This window comes from Grammomys surdaster, unplaced genomic scaffold (genome assembly GCF_004785775.1).
Source record: "Grammomys surdaster isolate TR1022 unplaced genomic scaffold, NIH_TR_1.0 126298, whole genome shotgun sequence".
Classification (NCBI taxonomy): Eukaryota; Metazoa; Chordata; class Mammalia; order Rodentia; family Muridae; genus Grammomys; species Grammomys surdaster.
The window spans coordinates 8,424,296-8,448,713 of NW_021621098.1; the positions used below are offsets into that span (position 1 = coordinate 8,424,296).

A 24,418-nucleotide genomic window follows, 5' to 3' on the forward strand; every position below is an offset into this window, starting at 1 on the left:
TTTCAGTAACTAGAAGATCTAAATATAATTTAATGTTTGACACCAATAAGAATCGTTTGTTTATTTAAGAGCCAGAGAGATGGTTCTGTGGTTAGAGCCCTTAGTGTCTTGCAGAGGACTGGAGCTCTGCTAGGCAGCTACATTAGGCACATAAGGCAGCTCAAAACTGCATGAACCTCAGTTGTAGGGGACTGCACACCTCTCTTAGCCTCCAGAGGCTCCTGCACTCATGTGTACACACAGATACACATACACATAAAAACAAATCCTTTAAAAAAAGATCTTTTGTTTTTAGCTATTTTTGTTTGTGTGTGATGTATGTTGTCCTTGTGTGTGAGTGCAGGTACATGTGTGGACATTAGAAGACAACAGGTTGGGTGTAGGTAGGTCTTGCTTTCCACCTTCTTCAAGGCAGAGTCTCTGTTGTTTGCTGCAGTGTACACTAGGTTAGCTTGTCTGTCAGCTTCTTGTAGGAGCTCTGGGAGTACAGATGCATACTATAGTACCTGGTTTTACAAGGGTTCTGAGTATTCAAACTTAGGTCCCCAGAATTTCTTCTCTTTAAGGGTATCCCCTTATCGTCTGAAGAAGAATTTTATTCCAAGTTGCTGATTGTCATTCCCAACATTCTTTAACTGGCTTGGTGGTGAGGTGCCTTACAGAATCAGTTTCATCTGTGGCACTTCGAAGGGATCAAACTCAGCAAATACTTTGCCATTGAGATATGCCCCCTTTCCAGAGTAAATTTTCAAGCAGTATCAACATACTAAGAAAATTTTATAGTTGAGGCACTAAAACATCTCCCACTTGATGGTTATGTTCCCTTTTGCTGGATATATTCTTTCATGGCTAAATGAATTGGTTTTTTTGGTGTTGAAGATTGAATCTAGGGTTTGTGTTTGCCAGGTAAGAGCTTCACTGAGCTATACCTCCAGCTCTTTAAATAAACTTGGAAGAGTCTACATGCCAAATAACAATTTACTGTCCACTTGTACTATTTTTTAAAAACTTACAGATTTCCTATTTACCCACACAAGGTATTTAATGCATGCACGCACACACATGCACAATGTTATAAGACAGAGCATTGAGCCCAGGATTTCACGCATGACTGGCAAATAGTCAACTACTGAGCTGCATCCATCCTTTGCCTCATTTGTTTTTTTGTTCTGTTCTGTTTTTTTTTTTTTGAGACAGAGTTTCTCTTTGTAACCCTGGGGTCTTCAACTCAGAGATCCATGTGCATTACCTTCCTCTGCTGGGATTAAAGGCATGCAGCACCCCCACTCCCAGCTTTTTTTTTTTTTTAAAAGACAGGTTTTTGCTATCTTTCCACTCACATAATGGAAAAAGAGAACTGACTTCCACAAGGTGTCCTCTGACCTTTGGTTTTGTGTTCTGGCACATGCATGTGCATCCACACTAAACAAATTTACAAATGTAAAAGGACAAACTCATCCATAGGGAAGTTGTTTAAATAGGATCTGGCATACCCTAAATCTTGGATCTTCCTACCTTAGCCTCCCCAGCAGCTAGGATTATAGGCCTGTACCAGTAGGCCCAACTTATTACACTTGTAAGCAATAACAAATTAGAGGTAAGAGTTACTGTCTAAGATTTAGATTCCTGCCTGAAATTACTTCTTTGTTCTAGCCTGATGTCAAATTCCTACCTGAAGCCCATTTCCTTGTCCTTGGCCAAAAAAAAAAAAAAAAAAAAAACCAAAACCAAAACTAAAACCAAAACCAAAACCAAAACCAAAACCAAAACCAACCAAAACCAAAACCAAAACCAAAAACCAAAACCAAAACCCAAAACCAAAACCAAACCAAAACCAAAACCAAAACCAAAACCAGAGCCACTGTCTAAAATACAATGTCTGAAGTAATGCAGTCAAGCCCAGACGCTTGGGTATGTAGGAGGCAGGAAGGCCTCTTGTACTTAGAACTTTAAGAACAGTATGGTCAACAAAGGAATATCCATTATAACATGAACAACAAAACAATAGAATATTACCTAAGTATCATAAATGGAAATGTTTCAAAAAATGATTTTTTAAAGAAAGTGTTAAACATTTTTGGTGTCATTATTTTGAGATAGAGTCTTACTACCCAAGCTGCCCTCAAATTCAAGGCAGTCCTGTAGCTTACACTAACATTCCTGGTCCACTGAACCATTTTATAGAATCTTATACACGAATTTTAGTATAAAAATGTTTATTCAGGGGCTGGAGAGATACAGCTCAGAGGTTAAGAGCACAGGCTGCTCTTCCAGAGGACCTGGGTTCAATTTCCAGTACCCACATGGTGGCTCACACATGTCTATAGCTAAGAGTTCCAGGGAAAAAAAAAAAAAAAAGAAAAACAAATAAAACATTTATTTATTATTTGAATCAAATCTAAAGTAGACCCCATATTATAAATTTATAGGTAATATGTCATGTTTTGTAATTCAGTTTTTGTTGTTGTTGTGGTGGTGGTGATTATTTTTTATTTTTGAGGCAGGGTCTCACTGTTTAGCCCTGGCCGGCCTGATACTTGCTATGTAGCTGGCCTTGAACTCATAGAGATCCACTTGCTTTAGCTCCTAAAGGCTGGGATTAATGGTATGTGTCACCAAATCAAGCCATAAATTCAGTTATTTTATTTTTGGTTTATTAATTTTAATAGTATGACAGTTTTGTGTGTATGTATATGTATTATGAGCACACCAGCTTCTCCTAGAACTGGAGTATAATATAGTTGTAAGGTACCATGTGGGTGCTGGGAATCAAACCTGGGTCCTTTATAAGAACAAGTACTCTCAATAGCTGAACTGTATCTCTCCAGCAGCTAAATTAACTTCTTAAGGCTCAGTTACTCATGAAGAATTATAATTCTCCATATGCTTTCTTCCTCCGTTCATAAAATTACTTACAATAGACAAAGAAGATAGCCAAGTGCTGATCCTATTTAAGCAATATTCCTGTGACTGAGTTTATTTATTTTTCTATGTATATATTTATTTGTTTAGTGTGTATGTCCATGTGTGTGCCATAGGACGAGTGGAGAGGTCCTTGGACAACTTGTGGAAGTTAGTTCTCTCCACAAAGAGATCAAATTCAGGTTGTCAGAGTTGGTAGCAGACACTTTTACTCTCGGGTCATCTTTGCCAGCCCTTTGGACTGTTTATGATCTCACAACAATAGACCTGAAAGCACTCAACTAGCTAATCAGTAACTAGCTAGCAGAGTATTTTTGAGATTCTATTTACAATTCAGATAATTCACTATCTTAGTGCCTATTACTTTGCCCAGTGTTATATAGGCTGACCCTAAAGGTCCATTTTACCCATGATATATGTAAACAAATCAGTCTCTATAAAAAGAGTAACGACAACTAGAATAATGAGTAATGGTTAGAAAATAACTAGAAAATAAAGAGATACTTTTCTGTGTGCTTTATGTTTTCTACTGTATGTTTCATCAGCAACCACCATAAAAATACCAATTGCCTTAGCAGACCACTTTTTATCATCCTCTTTCTGAATCCTTTCAACAACCACAGTGAGTAGGCAGTACTGCTACATTTTAGAGGAACCACAACTCAGTTTTAGGAAACGACTTGTTTAAGGTCATATGACTAGCAAGTAAGCACTAGAGTTAAATCTGGGGATACATCACTTCTAAATGTTTCTTATGTGAATATATGATCTAACTTGAAATTCTGGATATCAGAAAGATCTCTCCCTTTTTGATCTTCTGGGCAGCAATTATAGAAATTCTTTCAATTACAACTGGCAGTACTGCCTATTGTTTCAGACATGGAAGAGTACTATTTTGATAGACCAGGAAGACTTTGGTCTTCTGGTCCCCCTTCTCATCACTGCTTCTAAACTAGCACTATGTAGAGATTACCTGCAACAAAGGCTCAGAACTTAGTAAGAAAAGACTGATAAGAAAAAGAGAAAGAGAAAGGGAGGTTTCTAATTTGCATGTCTTTAAGTCAGTACACTTACCATGAATACTAGGCCCATAGTTTCATGGAAGGGAGAAGAGAGGGGCTAAGGTTGCCATGGTTAGGATATGTGTAAGATGGGCTGCTCAAACAGTTAAGTATTTGCCCAGAATTTAGAAGGCAACTGATAACAGCCTACTAGTGATTCGGGATTTACTATTTTATTTAACAAACATAAGAAAAACCTATAAGCATGACTCCCCCCTTCTTGTCTGTATCTGCATTCCAGTATTTGATATCTCATTAAAGGGTTATCTCTGTAAACCAGGAAATCTTAAACTCTAAAAACTCACCAAGTTGTGGGGGCTTCATCATCTCCCATTTCACCTTCTTCTACATCCATCCCTTCCTCTCTATCCTCAGTATGCTGAATAAAACAAAACCAAATCCATTCTATCATGAAGTAGTCATTGAACAAAAGATGACATGTTATACAATTAAGTAATTTATATATTGTTACACAATTATTATTAGGGAAGCCTAGTTACCTATAATCTTTAAGGCAATGGGCATTTTGGGTAACAGGAAACCAAGAGTAGTATGACAATAACCTAACATGGCCATGTGTAAAGGCACAAGACCCCGCCTTATTTTGCAAATATTTTTTCCTCACTGAAACAAATAGTATACTACTATACTACTATACTACTACTACTGCTACTACTACCAAAAAAGGATAGAAGCTAATGTAGGTGTTAAGGCTGTAGGAAAATGCTCAGGCAGTCTTCCCTTGTCACTGGCAGTAATACATATGGATGTACTTTTTTTGAGAAGTAACAAAATCTGAAATGCATGTACACTTTGACTAAGCAATTTCACTTATCTTAAAGGGATACGTGTATGGGTTAGTAATCATATACACAATTCACTGTAATGTTAACAATTTCTTACTACTACAGAGTATCTGAGCTGGGCAGGGTAACACAAGCTAGCATTGGGAGATAAGGCAGGAGGACCAAGAGCTCAAGGTCAGCTCCAGCTATCCAGTGAGGTCAAGAGCAGTTTGGGCTATGTGAGACCCTGGCTTAAAATTAAAAAAACAAAGCAAAATACATGATTTAAATGTCTACTGACAAAAAATTATGGTACATCCATTCTGGAATCTAATCTGTAATTAAACTGAAACATATCAGTTTAAAAAAGAAAATGAACTTAAGAACTTTATATAGTATATCATCTAATTTAAACAACATTACTTTGTATAAGTACTCAAAAAAAAGTCTTATAAGATTAGATGGAGAATATTAGGAGCAGTTATAGAAATACACGCTTACAGAAACGTAAAAACCATAAATAATGGTTTAGAGGAAAATACTTTCCCTCTGTAACTACCTTATGATTATGTCCATGAAAGCGCTGAGCACAACTTCTCTAACATCTATTTTAACAGAGGACAAGCTACTCAATAACAACATAATCTAACTTTGATTACAGTGAATATCCTTTGTACTCTAAATACTATTTAAAATTTTTACACATAACGCATATTACTTTAATATATTAAAAATGGAGGGCTAAATGAGATCTCTCAGCAGGTAAATTCATCTGCTGTGTAAGCCTAGTAACTCAAATACAATCCTTGAGATTCACACAGAGGAAGAAGGGTAGGACCAATTCCACAGAGTTGTCTCTGTGCACATGTACACACAAACTAATAAAATTTTGTAAATGAAGTTAAAGGTCTTCAAATTTTTGGTGATTTAAAGGCCTTATTTATATCAACTATTTTAAGAAAAACTTCTAAGTATGCTCTGTGAGAAGGTTTCTTCTCAGCCTTACCTTCTGACCCAGGGTGCTCTCCTGCTCATTTGTATTGAAAACAGTGACGTTTTCCAGGTTAAACTGACTCTGCAAATTAAGACCTATGGAAAAGAGATTTTCATGCAAATGCACTGTCAGTTTTCTGCCTGTGAGTCTCTTCAGTGTTAGAAATAGGCATGTGCCAGGCTAAGTTAGTCCTTTTTATTCACAAAATTCAAATCAAATCTACAGAATATATAGTATTTAGAATTTTGTTAAAGCATTTATTTCAGTTTGATAGAATATAATGAATTAAAATATTATAAAGATGGTCAAATTATTTGGCTTTCCTTGTTCTGCCTGCTGAGAGTGTCTAGACACAATAAGTGTATCATAGGTTCAGATCCTGGTTTTTATCTTGCTTTAACTACCATTCTGAAATGAAAGGTTCTTGGGAAAAAAGAGATAAGCCTGGATAATAATCTATACTGAGAAAATCTGAAAGAGCTTCCAGTGACAGAAACAGGAAAAAATAAATAATAATAATAATATCCATGATTTGCTGAAGAATGATATCCTGGCCTCAAACAGTATGTAAATACAAAGAGTGTTTTATTCTGCCTAAGTCCAGTATGTTGAGGTCTCCCATTACCACGATAGAGAGACACCCAGGTGAGCTAGCAGGTCTGATTTAGAGTACATGAGGGAGTTCAGGGGTAGGTGATCTTTATCTTGATCCAGCTCTAGGGACATTCCATTACTAGGGCATGGGGACTGGAAACTGTTGCTGGGGAGGTCTGGATAATATGACATTATAAGTCAATAAATAAAATACTCACAGTTCATTTGGAAAGAGGTAACTAAACTAGCATGCCAGTGAGAAGACAACTTTCCTTTGTGGAAGGATTACTATTTATAAACATAAAAAAAAGTGAGAAAATTGCCACGATGCTCTAATAATATTTGTATCAGGCAAAATCCACTGATGGATATTTGCAGACAAAGATTTAGGAGAAAAGAAGTATCTGTGTATTGTCTCAAAATGTCATCTCTCCTCATAAGCATTACAGATTACAAAGGGAAAAGCTGCAATCCAAATATACAGGGACAAATAGGAGATACCATCTTAACTAAGCAATGAGTGATAATAACACTGCTAGTAGCAACATCAACATGTTAATGCTAACATGTCAACATCAACTTCAAAATGATGCCTTGAGAACAAGGTACATCAGTTCCCTCTGTGTTCTTCAAAAGCCTAACTTCAATTCCTATGTGTCGAGTCACAAAAGATAAGACCAAGGGACTGTGACTGGAGAGACTAGGTAACATGAAGATGAAATGTAATGTGGATCCTGGAATAGAAAATGGAAGTAGTGATCAAGCTGACGAAATTCTAATGTCTCCAGCTGGCAGTGAGTACTGTAGCAATGTGAATTCCTTAGAGTTAATAACTATATCAGAGATAGATAATAGTGATGTTACATAATGGTATTCGGATAGCTATCCTACTCTTTTAACTCTTGTCACAATCGGTTGTGAAATTCAGTTGTTTTATTAGTAGTTTTTGGGGTCAAGAAAGGGAGAAAAATCTAATAAATGGAGAAATCTCTTATCAAGCTATCTTCAAATCTACATCTTTAGGCAATAGTGAAAAATTGTAGCCTGGTGCTGAATTTTCTGGACGATGAAGACAGTAACAGGCCCTGAGCTTAGAGGCACCATATACAAGCAATGAAAACCCTCTCTCAAGAAAGGTATCCATCCTGGGACTCAAAACTATTCTTCTCAAAAAAAAAAAAAAAAAAAAAAAAAAAACATACAATAGTTATTAGAAACACAAGACATTCTAAGCTAAAAACAAAAACATAAAAAGTTATCACTAAAATATAACATACTGAAATGATCAAAAAACTAGAAAACAAAGTTCAACAGGGAGTAAAAAGCTAAAAAGTGAGAAGACCTCCCAGAAATGAGAACTACATCAAGTTATTCAGAGTGTAATGAAGAGAGACAGACAGATTAATATTCAGATAGGAAGGCAAGTAGATAGAATAAAAGACAAGATATTTGTTGAGGTTTGGTATGTTGCTATGTATTGTAATGGTAAATTCTGTACCCAAGGTCTAGGCCTGCAAGTGAATTTTCTTGTTTACAAGCTTTTGTTGTGCAAACCTTGTTCCTTTATTTAACACAATTGGTTACATAAAACTGACTACAGCCAATTACTAGAGGGATTCAAGGTAGGTGGGTTTTGAGTTACCTGGTTGGGGGTAGAGAAGAGAGGGGAGTGAGGAGAGGCCAGGTGGAGAAGGAAGAAGAGGAGAGGAGGATGCCTCAATGGACCATGATAAGCACATGGCCAGGAGAAACCAAGTATGGGATATACTGCTGGGGAGATTGCCAGGCCAGCAGTTAGAAGAGAAGATTAGGGATTAACACTCCCCTATCCCCAGTAATTGTCAAACCCAAATAAAATAACCATAGTATGAATCTCACTTATTTTGTAAGCTAGTCAGGGATAAGCATAAAGTGGTTGTACTATAGATACAGTCAAAGAATACATGATATATAATTGGAGATGCAAAAAATAAAAAAAAAATTTATAAAATGTAAAGATGTAATCACTACAATTTTTAGAAAGTAGTAAAAGAATCCAAATTTAAAATGTCAAAAAATCCAAAGAGCATTAGGCAAAAAGCAATCCACAGGTATACACATCATAGTAAAATCAAAGAGTATCTTAAAAGCAGTGAAAAAATTATTTTTCAAAAGTTAGACATCTGATTAGTCTATAGAACACAAGATGAGGACCATGAAATGGCTTAGTCTGATAACATGAGTTCCATTCCGAGGACCCACATGGTAAGAGGGAACTGACTCACATAAATTGTCCTTTGATCTCCATATATATGCATGTACACACACACACACACACACACATACACACACACACACTTATAAAAAGTTTAAAAAGGATAACAAAGAATGAGAGACTAGAATATTAAGATTATTATAAATGAAATCTATTTAGTACCAACCCTAGCATTTTAAAGTCACTGAACTCATACAAGGATTAAAGAAAAATTAAGATTTCATGAAAAAGATGTCATGTCTGACAACAGTTTTGTCTGGTTGTGTGTTTGGTGTGTGTGTGTGTGTGTGCGTGTGAACTTGACATAAACTAAAGACATCTGAGAAAAGGGAACCACAGTTGAGAAAATGCTTCTATTAAGATTGGCCTGTAGGAAAGCATATATGGTATCTTCTTAATTAGTGATTATTGGGGAGAGGGGATGGGATTCGGGAGAGCCCACTGTGGGCTGTGCTACTGCTGGCTGTGCTGCTCTAGTATCAGAGTATGTAGGAAAGCAAACTGATGAGCTAGGTATAGTAGTAGCACATGCTTTTAATCCTAGCACTCAGGAGGCAGAGGCAGTAAGATGAAGGCCAGCCTGGTCTACAGAGTGAGCTCCAGGACAGACAGAACTATATAGTAAGATCTTGTCTCAAAAGGGGGAAAAAAGGCAAAATGAGCAAGCCATAAGGAGCAAACCAGTATACAGCACTCCTCTACAGTTTGTATTGTTTCCTGCCTTTAGGTTCCTGCCTTGAGTTCTTGCCCTGAATTCTCCCAGCAATAGAGTGGGATGGAGTTTTAAGCTGAAATAAATCCTTACCTCCCCAAGTTATTGTTGATGATGGTGTTTATTGCAACATTAGAAATCCTAACTAAGACAAGTTCTGTACTAAAGAAAAGACTAAGGGACAATGACCACAGATGAAGGAAGTAGTATACACATATTAAGACTAACCAAGAAATGACTAGGAAAGAGAAAACCTAGACCTAGCATGACCAAAAGAAAGCATACAAATCCACCATTAACATATTCTATAAGCTTTCTATAGGCATGCACCACTGTATGCACATCACGTTTTAATACAATCATCACAATAATATATTAAAGGCAAGGAAAAGCCTAATCAAGGACATCTTGAATCTGGTATATCTGAATAGATCAAAGACAGGGAAGGAAGGCTCCAGTTTTGGAGACAAACAATGGTTCTGTAAATATTTGGTTCATCATTACATTTATGTTACATACTTTGCAATGAGTTACATTTCACAATAAAACACTGTGAAATAGGGACTGGAGAGATAACTCAATCGGGTAAGAGCACTGGCTGCTCTTACAGAGGACAAAGCCACTACATAGATGGCGCCTATGTAGTGCCATCTGTAATGCCAGCTCCACGGGTAACATATGCATGGTATGCATACACACGTGCAGGGAAAGCACTCATGTATAAAATAACAATTTTTCTTGTTTAAAAAAATTCTAAAATTAAACGAATTAAATATGGCTAAATAGCAATTACCGTAACAGAAAATGGAGACAGAATAGGCTTATATTATGAAGTGAAATATAGACAGAATAGTTCATACCTATAGATATTACTATGATTCAGTAGCACATTGTTAATAAACTTTGAATTTAAGACTATCTATATCATATCTAGAACTGGTGAATTTACAAGAAAATAAAGCAACTTTCTATGCTTTCAATATTTTATGTTAAGTTTTCTTATTATGACAGATTTTACTCCAATAAAAACTGGGAGAGATTTCCTTAAAAAGAATATAATGTATTGAAACTTACCTGATTTCTCAGATAGAGGAAAAAGCCTGGCCAAAAAGAGCTGAATTCTTCCACAGAAAACTGTATTCTGAGATTTAGACAATCTTCTGAGGAGATCTAACAATGTTCAGAAATGAATAACACAGAAGAGATCATTTTACATTTATTATAATCGTACCTGAATTTTAAACTATTTGTCCAGGATTTTCCTAAAGCAAGGGTTCTCAAAACGGAAGTAGCAGTCATTGTCAAAGAAAATACTATAAGTTAGAAACAAAGTTCTTTGGACAAAAATCAATGAAAGTGAATGATGAGTTTTAATAAATAAGACTGTTAACTTAAAAACAAAGATCCTAATCCACTTTTAAGACATCTTCATTGTTAAATAATAAACCACCTACTTTTCTGGTCACATTCACAGTTTTAAAAGCAATAATTGAATATTGAATTACTTACCATTGCACATACGCAGTAAGTAATTTTTGCCAGCAGAATAGAATGTATTCTGAAATTAAGACCAAAATTATTACTATAGTTTGGAAGTTGCTCACTCCCTTCAATAAGCCATAGGAATGAGTATATTAAAGAGTACTAATATATAAGAGTCTATTTCAAAGCATTTTCATTTGAATATATATAACAGCATAGCATTGAATAACTTGTAAACATCTAGAAGTTTGTGTGTGTTTGCTTTATCTTTAAAAATTTGTTTTACATTCGTTTATTTTATGAGTATTTTTCCTGTATATATGTATGTGTACTACATGTGTGTATGGTGTCTGTAAAAAGGCTAGAAGAGGGCATCAGATTACCTTGAACTGGAGTTACAGATGATGGTAAGCCACCATGTATGAGTGCTGGGAATTAAACCCAGGTTCTCTGAAGGAGTAACAAGTACTCTAGACTGCTAAGCTGTCCCCCAGTCCTCTTTATTTGTTTGAGACAGGTACTCCCTGTGTAGACTAGGCTAGCTTGGAATACAGCTTTCCTACCTATACCTCATAACTTTACAATACTATGCCTGATTAAGATTATGTACTTTTGCTGGGCAGTGGTGGTGCTTTAATCCCAGCACTTGGAAGGCAGAGACAGGTGGATTACTGAGTTCGAGGCCAGCCTGATCTACAGAGCGAGTTCCAGGACAGCCAGGACTACACAGAGAAACCCTATCTTGAAAAACCACCACCACCACCACCACCACCACCACCACCACCACCACCACCACCAAAGTATGTATTTTCAAATTATTTAAGTTTTGTACTTCAAAATTTTCTCTATATCTGATTCTTACATAATATATAATTCTTTCACAGGGACAAGTGTTTTGGCAACCACCAATATTAGAATTATTAGCAAATAAAGCACAAACAAAACTATCTTCTGAATTCTAACTCTATAGAGATAGCATTAGCAGGAAAGGAAACCAAGGCACTTACTGACTTCCAAGTAGCAACATTTTTTTCGACAAATGTGAATATTGTGTCACACTGATCCAAAGGAAGGCAGTCCAAGACATCTCCCAATAGCACAAATGGTGTGGACGCAGTACAGACACCTGCAAATGGGGTACAAACCAATGAAGCTAGTGAAGCTAGTGACACTGCCTTCCAGCCCAAGAAAAAGAATCCATGGATAGGCTATATTACAAAGTAATAATAAAGTCAAAGTTACTATATGCCTCTAAAATCAATGTCAGTAAAGAATGTTTTAGCCATTGAACGTTTGACACTGAATATAAGTTCAATAAGTATGTGTCAAGCTGAATTAAACGTATTTATGGACAAACTGGAAACACAAAACATAAAGTACTACTACTACTAATCTCTTTCAAAAATAAGACTTTCCCCTGCAGAAAACTGTATTTAAGCCTTTATTTGGAGCTTAAGTAGACAAGTCCACATTTTTCTAAAGTTCTAGGCATAGTTTTCAGTTTGTAGTAAAGCCATCACCAATCTTAAGTAAATAATATAGCAAGTTAATGAACTAAGCACACACTATAAACTGAGGAATAGGGTGAGGAAAACTGTTGGGGAACTCATCTAAGTATACTCGATAAATGAATGAATAATTGAGCTAATAAACAGCTTACACAAAAGTTTAATAAGTAAATGAAAATTTAGAAAGTTAGATTTACAAAACAGCTCACGTTGACACTGAGAAACCATTTTTATCTTGTGTGCTCTAGGGATATAAAGTATCAAAAGAATATGTAATACAAGTAATACTTAACAGGTTCAAAGGCAATTTTCACATATATTATTTAAATTAATCAAATAAAATTTGAACCAAAAAGGTTAATAAATATTGATGAACTGCTTTTCATTTTCACTTTCTGAAAATATTTATTTAAATATTTTTCAGAATATTCTTATCATGTATCAGGCTCTATGTGCCTATGTCCTGTGTTTAAAGTCTCTTAAACTAATCTTATATTGGTACTGATACATTTTTATAAAAGGTTTATTTATTTTATACGTATGTGTGTATGTCTGAGTATATGTATGTGTACCCTATGTGTGCAGGTGCCTGCAGAGGCCAGAAGAGGACTTCATATCCTATGGAGCTGGAGTTCTAAGTAGCTGTGAGCGGCCTGTCATAGATGCAGGAACTGGATACAGGTCCTCTGCAAGAGCAGCAAGTAATCTTAGCCAATGAGCTATCTTCCAGTGCCCCACTGCTGTTTTTTTAATAGACCTCTACCCAGGTTTTTCTGTCAGTAGATGATACACTGGACTTTAAACTAACCCACACATCTCGTTTCCTTTGCCATTCTCATTTCATACAGTTTTCTAGCTATGCTGAACTTGGCCTTTATATAACTATTTCCTTCTCTATATCTGGCAAACTTAATCCCTCATGTTCCTATTTGTAGGCCAGATCTTCCTTTTTTCATTTGTCTTATTTTGTCTCAAATTTCTGATTGGCCTGATTCAGCCTTTCAAGTGCTGGCTTATAGGTATGTGTCACAGATTCTAACTCTTCTTCCTTTTTAAAATTCTTCCTGTTTTAAAAAATTTTTAATTTAGAGAGTCACTTTCACTTCATTATATTCACACTTTAATCATAGCACTTAAAGCACAGTACGACAGTCACACATTTTTGTCCTCCACTACCCACTAGATTATGATTTACTCATCACTGAAATCCAAATCCTAACTTAGTACTATGCATACAATAAATGTTCCATATTTGTATATGATTAAAACACTCAAAAAATTGCAAATATACATGACATAATAGAGATGAGAAATAAGCATAAATAAATTCTTTGCAAAGGTAGGGGTCAAACAATGAACAGGGAACTGTGAATGTAGGTCAGTGGTAAGAATAGCATGCATGAGGCCCTATGCTTGGTGTCTAGCACCACACATAAAAAAATGAACAAAACCAGACAGAGGTAGAGGTATGGCGAGAGTCTTAAATAAAACAGGTCAGATCTAAAACAACTTTAAAAAGAAACAGAAAAACACTTACTTTCGGTTACTCCCCCAATAGCAAGAGAAATAATAGCTAAAACGTTCTCACATGCTGAATGATTTATCTATGAATAGAGAAACAATTTTATTTAGAAGCAAGAATTTGCACTAATTTGTTAACAATAAAGACAAGTTCTATGAAATTAAGCAGTCATACATACAGGAATAAAAATATCTTATACAAAGTTATTTTGTAAGATGAAAAACTATGAATAGTAATATACATACTATAGAAGTATATTAAATAGTAAAGCGTCAATCAAAATCCAACAGGCTTGGGAAATACTGACTTTTGCACGACTATGGTTATAAGCTTATTGGGTATAGAAGTTCTGAGGCTGTGGGTAAAAGTCAACAGCAGGTCCTGGACTGAATCCATATTAACACTGGGGACTTAGCCGAGGGCCTTCTGCAGGAAGGCAACCATAACAGTGAGCATCCCTGAGTTCTCATTGTATTGTTACACAACACTAACAGAATGGTACTGCTCTTCTTACAAATAGAGCTGAAACTCTGAAAGAAAAGTGACTTTCTCAGTACCTCATAACACAAAAGTGATTAACTCTGAAAAAAAAAAAAAAGATCAATTGGTCTGACCCAGAATCATCTGAAAAACAGGGGGATATTATATTATGGCTATCAGAAGAGAATCTACTGCCATGGGGTCCAATTACTGCTTAATCAAAAATAAATGTTAAAAATTTCATTCGGGATCCCTGCTAAAGGCAATATTTAGATTCTTCATGGTTAAATTTCTTCAGCAGGGCTAAACAAGCCTTAGTTATTTATGTATGCTTAGAGCTGAGGAAAATCCCACTAGAAAATGAGGACATGGAATCCTTGCTCTATGCTTAACACTCTTGGATTACCGCTTACGCCATTACACAGTGTGTTACTGTTTATATAACAAAGTGAGACTCTACTTTTAAAATTTTAAAAAATGTATTTTGTATACCTGTGTGTGTTCTGTATGTGTATGGAGGACAACAAGTCAGGACATGGAGCTCTGTAGCCAGTGTCTTGACTTGCTCAGGCATCTTCCTGAGTCAGTCTTTACTTCTTGATCTTTAAGACAATGTCAAAACTTTTCTTATCATCAGATCCTTAAACTGTACCTGAGCTATCAAGAGCCTAAATTAGGACTATCCTGACTCAACGCAGCTCCTAAAAGGCAGAATGCTCATGCTCAGAAAACACGTCATGTTTAAATGTCCATTTTAATAATAAAGCAATTTCTAATAACATGACTACTAACAGCAAATTTTAACAAATAAAGGGGGGAAATACTTACAATTTCTTCTTCCAGAACACCTCTGAAAGCTTGGTCAAGGGTACATTTTTTTTCATTTTCACTATTAAAAACATAAAATACCTTCATTTCACAAATAGTTCACTATTAATATAAACATTCATGAAGTCCTTTTTTCATGGACAGTATACTTTACCTGCCAGGTAACTGACTGAAGGCATTCAACAATGGCTTGATATTTTTGTTATTCAAGGCTTCTCTGGTAGATTTCTACAAAAATAAAAATGACAAGTAGAAAGCTTTTGCTGTTTATGAAAATTTACCATTCATCAATTATAAGTCTTTCTAAAAAATAAAAAAAGAAAAATGTTTTTAACTGGGAAAGTACCTCCTGCCATTAACCAGCTGACCCAGGGCATGGACAGGCAAACAGCTACTCAGCTGCTTAAGACAAAGCAAGAGAAGAAGCAAAGGCTACTGGCCCGTGCTGAAAAGAAAGCTGCTGGCAGAGGGGACGTCCCAACTAAGAAACCACCTGTCCTCCAAGCAGGAGTCAATACAGTCACCACCTTGGTGGAGGACAAGAAGGCTCAGCTGGTGGTGATTGCCCATGATGTAGATCCCATTGAGCTGGTGGTTTTCCTGCCTGTCTTGTGATGAAAGATGGGGGTGCCCTACTGCATCATCAAGGGGAAAGGCCAGGCTGGGGCACCTGGTCCACAGGAAGACATGCACCACTGTTGCCTTCACACAGGTTAACTTGGAAGACAAGGGTGCTCTGGCTATGCTGGCAGAAGCTATTAGGACCAATTATGACAAATATGATGAGACCTGCCACTACTGGGGAGGCAATATCCTGGGTCCTAAGTCTGTGGCTCACATTGCCAAGCTGGAAAAAGCACTCTGGGTTAAAAAATGTACTGGGTTAAAAAATGTACACTAAGTTTTCTGTACAACAACAAAAAGATTTATTTATGTATTGTATGTGTGTGTGAGTACTCCATTTGCATTTATGCTTGCATGATAGAAGAGGGCATCAGATCCCATTACAGATGGTTGTGAGGCACCAAGTGGTTATTGGGAATTGAACTCAGGACCTCTGCAAGAGCAGCCAGCGCTCTTAACCGCTGAGCCATCTCTCCAGCTCCGGTAGTGGAGTTCTTTGCTTGATATGTTCTAGCCCCAGGACTGAGAAAAATGGGTAGAGGGAGATGTTCCTTTCAGGGCTACTGTAGCAGAAAAAAAAAAACGTTTCTAATGACATAAACAAGGCATAATCTCTCAAAACCAAACACCTTGAAAAGCAGGAAACGGTTAAGAAAACTACTGATTATGAAGAATCTCTTTTCTCTCTCACAATTTTCCTTCTGGCATCATTACAACTACCTAAACACAGTTAAATATCTAAGTAGAAACGTGCATATACTCTTAATACAAATGGAAGAGATTATGGGCCCAATAGCTTGTAACAGTGTTCTTCATACATATATTGCTGTGATGGGCAACAGAAAAGGGACCATGGATTTAAAGTCAGAAAAAACGAGAAAAGTCAGTCAATTCAGTTTTGTTCTTTGAGGGGTTAGAGGTTTCTTAGTTTCTAGCTCATGCACGAGAGACAAAAAAAAAAAAAAAAAAAAAAACAACAACTAATTTTTAGTGTTATTCTAACACACAAACCATCATCAAAATGTTTCTTGAATGCTCAACAACCCTTTCCCAAACAGGCAAGAACGAAACAGCAGCTGGTAACTCTTCCCAGTTGGTAACCCTTCCCAAGGTAGTTAGTTTGTCTCTTTCCGCTTAGGAACTCCTTATCCACCTCTGGATGAAATGAGCAAGGCGAAAGGGGGGTAAATTGAGTACTACATTAGTCACCGGGTGGTGTAGAAGGCGGGGCAGAAACAGACTTCAGGGCTCCTGCCAGAGTCATCAGCTCCGCCCAGCTAGCAGATGAGCTGAAGCTGACTGAGCTAGTCTATGGGTGAGCTTTCCATGCTCGCCCACAAGAAGACGGCAAGGGCCAGGGGTTTCGTGACCCGCTAGCGGAGGGGCAGAGGAGGACCCACAGACGTGTAGCCAGTGTGCCTTTCCCTTAATGTCAGTCCCGGAAGGGGCCAAGAGCGGACCCAGAGGCGAAAATACTTCAGTCCCTGGGAAATTTTCAGCGAGAGATAAGGGAAAGAATAACGCCAGGTCAGAACCACGGCCTTCAGCCCACCTCCCACCCACCCCAACCCCCAGCTCACCGTAAACCGCGTCCGCGCTTCGGGCAAACTGAAAAGTGCCGGCGTCGGAGACATCTTCTTGGTTGCGTGTGCCCACCACTGTACTGCGGCGCCCAATGATGACGTCAGATTAGGAGCAACAAGACGGCCGGGCGCGGCTAGAGTGGCCAACCGTGAGGCTCTCTTGGTATGAGCTGGCTCAGCCTTGTGACTCATAGGCCGGGCTCTGGGACCGCACTTGGAGTGGAGCGGCCTAGGGTGTCTCGCACTGTCAGCTCCTCCTGGGCACAGACAAGGCTGGTTTTCCTGGCGGGCGAATGATGGCTTGGTGCCGCTTCAGGGGCTGTGCCGGAAGGTAGCGCTCTCGAGAAGCCGCAGTAGTGGCTTGCCTGAAGAAGCAGTGGCACTGCGGCGGCACTTAACGTCCCCCACCTCCACCCACGGTCTTCCCGGAAGTCTGAGTGCCAAAGAGGTGGCTGATTTCGGGTTTGTCTGACAGCCCGTTGGCCCACGGACCCTGAAGTTCTGGAATATAACACCCGTTTCACAGAGCTGTTGTAAAGAATGAAGTTATTTTATTGTTACTATTTTGAAGCAGGGTCTCCCTATGTATCTCTGGCCAGTATGGAACTAAGTAGGCCAGGCTGGCCTTGAACTCAGAAATTCGCCTGGCTGGCTCCCAACTGCTGGGATTACAGGGTTGGGTCACTATGTCCGGCATACTTACGACTGATATCTTTACCTGGAACTGTACTGTAGTGAAGACCTTTGAGGAATACAGGAGCCATTGCTGCTTGGAAAATGAGCGGCACTGTATCCAGGTTGTAGGCATACCTTGCAAAACCGGAGATCATTACCTCTTGTGCCTCTCTTTTCTCTGGAGAAGTTTGGCCAGTGAGAAACTAAATGACAGTAATCTAATTATAGTTAACCTACAGAATAATAAGTACTAAGTTAAAGGCAAGAGAATTTTCACAGCCAGTAAGAATACAGGGAGTTAAGGAAAAATTAACTGCAGGATCTTGCCACTAATCGAAATTGTGAACAATGATGACTACCAGGATGGTTGCAATCTTTTTATTTTAGCCAACAGATAATTGAAGTTTGGTTATAGAAAAGCAAAATTGGGAAAATTGTTAATTTGGAAATATACTTTATTGATCCCTGATTATCATTTTACCACAGGGAATTGATAACCATCTACAATACCTAAGCTATAAATACAAAAGTCTGAACAGAAGAGATGGAGTTTATTGACTTATCAATAAAAACACAATTACAGTTCCATTTGTTTATTCAATAAACGTTTCTTAGACCCTTTTGTATAAAGCATTGGTTGACTAAATTAGTTCTACATTGGACAACTCAAAATGATCTGTGACACCTGCTCTAGGGGTATCTAACCTGACCTCTGGGCACCCATGATCACATGTACACATAATTTAAAAAGACTTGTGCCTTTTCATTATGTATTCATGTCTATAAACAAAGGCCGAGATAGCTCAATCTTCATAGCTATTGCAGGGGCTGTGTAGAACTACCCTTCCCTTGTCAGCCTTGTCCCACCCTCTCCTCAGGCTCTTTTTTTTTTTATTGGATATTTTATTTACATTTCAGATGTAATCCCTTTGCGCCCCCCCCCACCCAGGAACCCCCACCCACCCTCCCACTCCAACCTCCCCACCCACGATTTCCCCCACACTGGGGCATCCAGCCTTCACTGGACCAAGGACTTCCTCAACCACCTATGCTTGACAATGTCATCCTCCCCTACATATACAGCTGGGGGCATGGTTCCCTCCCTATGTGCTCCCAGGCTGGTGGTTTAGACCCTGGGAGCTCTGGTTGGTTGGTATTGTTGCTCTCCTCATGGGGCCGAAAACCCTTCAGCTCCTTCAGTCTTCTCTCTCATTTGTCCATTGGGAACCCCATGATCAGTTCAATGGTTAGCTGTGTTATGTCTCCCTTTTCAGTTCTAATTTTATTAATTTGGATTCTTTCTCTGTGCCCTCTGTTTAGTCTAGCTAAGGGTTTATCTATCTTGATTTTCTCAAAGAATCAGGTCCTAGTTTTGTTGATACTTTGTAATGTTCTTTTTATTTCTACTTGGTTGATTTCAGCCTGAGTTTGATTATTTCCTGTTGTCTACTCCTCTTGGGTACATTTGCTTTTTTTTGTTTTGTTTTTGTTTTTTTGTTCTAGAGCTTTTAGTTGTGCTGTCCAGCTGCTAGTGTATGTTCTCTCCAGTTTCTTTTTGTAGGCACTCAGAACTATGAGTTTTCCTCTTAGCACTGTTTTCATTGTGTCCCATAAGTTTTGGTATGTTGTGCCTTCATTTTCATTAAATTCTAAAGTCTTTAATTTCTTCCTTGACCCAAGTTATCATTGAGTGAAGTGTTGTTCAGTTTCCAAGTGTATGTGGGCTTTCCATTGTTTTTGTTATTATTGAAGACCAGCCTTAGTACATGTTGATCTGATAAGATGCAAGGGATTATTTCAATCTTTTTTGTATCTGTTGAAGCCTGTTTTGTGACCAATTATACGGTCAATTTTGGAGAAGGTACCATGAGGTGCTGAGAATAAGGTATAGTCTTTTGTTTTAGGATGAAATGTTCTATAGATATCTGTTAAATCCATTTGTTTCATTACTTCTGTTAGTTTCACAGTGTCTCTGTTTAGTTTCCGTTTCCATGATCTGTTCATTGCTGAGAGTGGGGTGTTGAAGTCTCCCACTATTATTGTGTGAGATGCAATGTGTGCTTTGAGCATTAGTAAAGTTTCTTTTATGAATGTCAGTACCCTTGCATTTGGAGCATAGATATTCAGAATTGAGAGTTCATCGTTGCAGATTTTTTCTTTGATGAGTATTATCTTTTTTGAAAAGTTTCATTGAAAGTTGATTTTATTCATTATTAGAATGGCTACTCCAGCTTATTTCTTGGGACCATTTGTTGAAAAATTGTTTTCCAGCCTTTTACTTTGAGGTAGTGTCTGACTTTGTCACTGAAGTGCTTTTCCTGTATGCAGCAAAATGCTGAGTCTTGTTTACTTTCCAGACCTTTTCTTTGTCCGTTAGTCTATGTCTTTTTATTGGGGCAGTTGAGTCCATTGATGTTAAGAGATATTAAGGAAAAATGATTGTTGCTTCCTGTTATTTTTGTTATTAGAGGTGGAATTATTTTTGTGTGGTTATCTTCTTTTGGGTTTGTTGGAGGATTACTTTCTTGCTTTTTCTAGGGTGCAGTTTCCCTCCTTGTATTGGAATTTTCTATCTATTATCCTTTGTAGGGCTGGATTTGTGGAAAGGTATTGTGTAAATTTTTTTTGTCATGGAATATCTTGGTTTCTCCATCTGTGGTAATTGAGAGTTTTGCTGGGTATAGTAGTCTGGGCTGGCATTTGTGTTCTCTTAGGGTCTCTGTATGACATCTGTCCAGGATCTTCCGGGTTTTATAGTCTCTGGTGAGATGTCTGGTGTAATTCTGATAGGTCTGCCTTCATATGGTACTTTACCGTTTTTCCTTACTGTGTTTAATATTCTTTCTTTGTTTTGTGCATTTGATGTTTTGATTATTATGTGATGGCAGGTATTTCTCTTCTGGTCTAGTCTGTTTGACGTTCTGTAGGCTTCTTGTATGTTTATGCACATCTAGTTCTTTAGGTTAGGGAAGTTTTCCTCTATAATTTTGTTGAAGATATTTACTGGCCCTTTAAGTTGGGGATCTCTCATTTATACCTATTATCCTTAGGTTTGGTCTTCTCATTGTGTCCTGGATTTCCTGGATGTTTTGGGTTAGGAGCTTTATGCATCTTGTATTTTCTTTGCAGTTGTGTCAATATTTTCTATGGTATCTTCTGCACCTGAGATTCTCTCTTCTATCTCTTGTATTCTGTTGGTGATGCTTGCGTCTATGACTCCTGATCTCTTTCCTACATTGTCTATCTCCAGGGTAGTCTCCCTTTGAGATTTCTTTATTGTTTCTACTTCCATTTTTAGATCCTGGATGGTTTTGTTTAATTCCTTCACTTGTTCGGTTTTGTTTTCTTGTAATTCCTTAAGGGATTTTTGTGTTTCCTCTTTAAGGGCTTCTACCTGTTTACCTGTGTTTGCCTGTATTTCTTTAAGGGAGTTATTTATATCCTTCTTAAAGTCCTCTATCATCATCATGAGTTGTGATTTTAAATCTGAATCTTGCTTTTCTGGTGTGATGGGGTATCCAGGACCTGCTACGGTGGGTGTACTGGGTTCTGATGATGCCAGGTAACCTTGGTTTCTGTTGCTTATGTTCTTGTGCTTGCCTTTCACCATCTGGTTATCTCTAGTGCTGCCTGCACTCATTGTCTCTGACTGGAGACTGTCTCTCCTGTTATCTTGCTTGTGTCAGACCTCCTCAGAGTCTAGCTGTCTTTGTGATCCTGTGATCCTGAGATCCTGGCTGTAAGAGTTCCTGGGAGTCAGGCTGCCTCTGGGATCCTGAAATCCTATGATCCTGTTTGTGTTAGAGCTCCTGGGAGTCCAGCTTCCTCTGGGTGTTGTGGAATTGGGTGCAGAGCTATGATCCTGGGCTTGTTAGAGCTCCTGGGAGTCCTGCTTCCTCAATTGCTCTGAGTGCAGCAGATCCTCCTCTGTTCTGTGTGCAGTGGGTCTTCTAGGATGGGTCAGGATATTGTGTCTTCATGGGCTGCAGATCAGCTAGGAGTCTGTGGCAGCAGAAAGGACCAGGCAAAGGGGATGAAAGGGGAGTGGTATTTGGGAGGGCGGGGTTTTGGTGAGTGATGGGTCCTGAGTGAGCTGGGCTCCCAGCTGCAGCTCTGGGGCTTCAGGTTCTGGGGGAGGGTTCTTACCTGATGCTCTGAGTACAGTGGTTCCTCTAGGATGGGTCAGGATATCTTGTCTTCACGTGAGCAGACCAGCTAGGAGTTTGCCCCAAGAAAAACGGCTATTTCTTTAAAAGTGAGGTTTATTGCTGATCTTGGGAAATGTTTTAAAATTCCAGATTAATTGCAACATCTGTTTTCTGAAATAAAATACCTTACTTTGAATCAACATTTTTCTGGAATGCCAGGTGTTTAACCCCACTCAGTGGCAAGGAGAGGGAGTGGTTCGTACAGTGTCTTATCACCTATCTCCAGCCACCATTATAGATTTCACCAAGACATGCCTTCGGACATGCGCAGTACCTGGTGCAGCATGTCTGCATGTGCACTGAGGGGACCTGAGCTCCCAGGCACGATGGGACTTTTCAGAGAAGTGCTTGGGTGATGCAGCCTGGCATGAGTCTGTCCACTGTGGACCTGCTCGTGTCCCTGGAGGGAGGTCTGGCTGGTGTCCATTTCTTTCCTAGGCACTGCTGGCATGTGGTCTTGGCTTGAGAGATTTAATAACACAACTCAAACAAATCATGGGCACATTTTTTACCTGGAGTTGCCATCTGTCCTGGGTTGACTGTTCCCATCCAATAAGCAAGCCCAAATCTGCAGAAAAATAAGCATTTGGAACTAATACTCTTCCACACCTTTTCTTTGTCTGTAAACTCCCAAACCCTGGATCTGTCTTAAGTTGCTGTATTTAGGTTCAGGTGCCTATATTGGTAATATTTGATAATAGTACTTTATGTTTAAAAATAATATTTACTTCTGAAAAAAATACCCCGTTAGCAGATTTTCAGGAAACAAATGCTTACCATGATAAACTTTAAAAATTAATTTTAGAGAAATTAGTCACTCAGTACTTTGAAACATTTATAACTCCTAAATTGTTAGAAAAATCAACATGTGGCAGACCTCTTGCTGATTTCTTGACTTTTCTATTCTAAGATCACCAACCTCTCAGTGAGGAGAAATACAATTTATGAGTCAGGACTTGTGGAGAACTTTTTGGGCTGCTTGGCAGGAACCTGACATTGGGCTATCACAAGGAAGTGATTTCAGGCAGGAATCTAAATCTTAGGCTAGAACAAAGAAGTAGGCTTCTGGCATGAATATGACTTTGGGCTAGGACAGGGAATTAGGCTCAGATATTTTGGTCATCCTGATAAACCCTTAGAAACAGTGATCACAGAAGTGATCACAGGATTGATAAAGGGACTTTTATTTATTGCCTTGCTTGTTCCTTAACTAATTGTGTTTATTGTCTTGCTTCTTCCTCAACCTAGAACTGACCTAAGTACTTGCATGTAATTAAAATGGTATAGAAAAGGATTGGGGAAAACCCTCCTCAGCCTCAGAACTGGCTGGGTCATGCTGCAATGTTGTCTGATTGTCTTTTTTCTCTTTAATCCTCACTCCTGCTCTGGAGAACCTGTTGACTGACTGAGCTGGCTTGGTCAGGACTAATCTAAACTAAAATGTAATTGAAAAAGTTTTTATGGCCGTACTATAGAAGTAGGTGGCAATAGCTCTAGCCCAAAGAGTGTCTCCCAAATGCAGGCAGAAAAAGATGGGCACTGAAAGTCTCTCTGCTCTGCTCTGTAGAGGATGTCATGTTTTGGCTGGTTGCTCGAGGAGTGAGGCCATCTACTGAGTTTAAACAATTTACAGAAGGTGCTTAGGTATCCTTGCTTAGAGTTACTCTCAAGATAGGTAGCTAGGGAAAACCCAGACTTGAGTACCAAAGGGCCTAACTCACATCAGACATGTACCATGACAGGAGGATTAACTGTCACCTACCATTTATCAGCATGAAATAGAAAGATCATAGGGTCTTGCTGTTGGTTAAAAATGGACTGCTGTCACTGGCACTGGTCAAGGAAAGTATTGAGAGATAATTCTGCTAAGAAGCAGATAAGTAAGCAGCTCACTTTATAGAGACAGCCTGAGTCCATATGGCACAGACTTTTAGGCCAAGGGTGAATGACATAACTATTGGCCAGTCTCAAGACACCAAATTGGAAGGCCTACATGTAGGGAGTCAATGGGAGGAGCGATAAGGAGGAGCTCTGGTTGTTGGCATTTGAGTTTTACATCATACATTAGAGCATACCCTCACAGAGGATGTATCAACTGTGAGATCTGGAGGACATTTCATTCTGTGGATATGGACAGGGAAAGCTGAACATTTAAGATGATGATACTTAAGGAGACCAGGCTAGAC

At 38.4% G+C, this 24,418-nt stretch overlaps 1 protein-coding gene across 1 annotated transcript in view; it reads right to left on the reverse strand.

Moving 5' to 3' along the window:
* The window catches only part of Thoc1 (THO complex 1), a 37,039-nt gene extending 19,585 nt beyond the window's left edge, over positions 1-17,454 (reverse strand). The window contains exons 1-9 of the mRNA XM_028759502.1: positions 17,347-17,454; positions 15,297-15,370; positions 15,143-15,203; positions 13,850-13,916; positions 11,812-11,930; positions 10,832-10,880; positions 10,397-10,492; positions 5,775-5,857; positions 4,289-4,362 (exon numbers count right to left, since the gene is read on the reverse strand). Coding sequence (XP_028615335.1) covers positions 4,289-4,362; positions 5,775-5,857; positions 10,397-10,492; positions 10,832-10,880; positions 11,812-11,930; positions 13,850-13,916; positions 15,143-15,203; positions 15,297-15,370; positions 17,347-17,400 — 677 coding nt within the window. The 5' untranslated portion in view covers positions 17,401-17,454. The remainder of the gene's footprint in view (positions 1-4,288; positions 4,363-5,774; positions 5,858-10,396; positions 10,493-10,831; positions 10,881-11,811; positions 11,931-13,849; positions 13,917-15,142; positions 15,204-15,296; positions 15,371-17,346) is intronic.
* Positions 17,455-24,418: the final 6,964 nt, after the last annotated feature.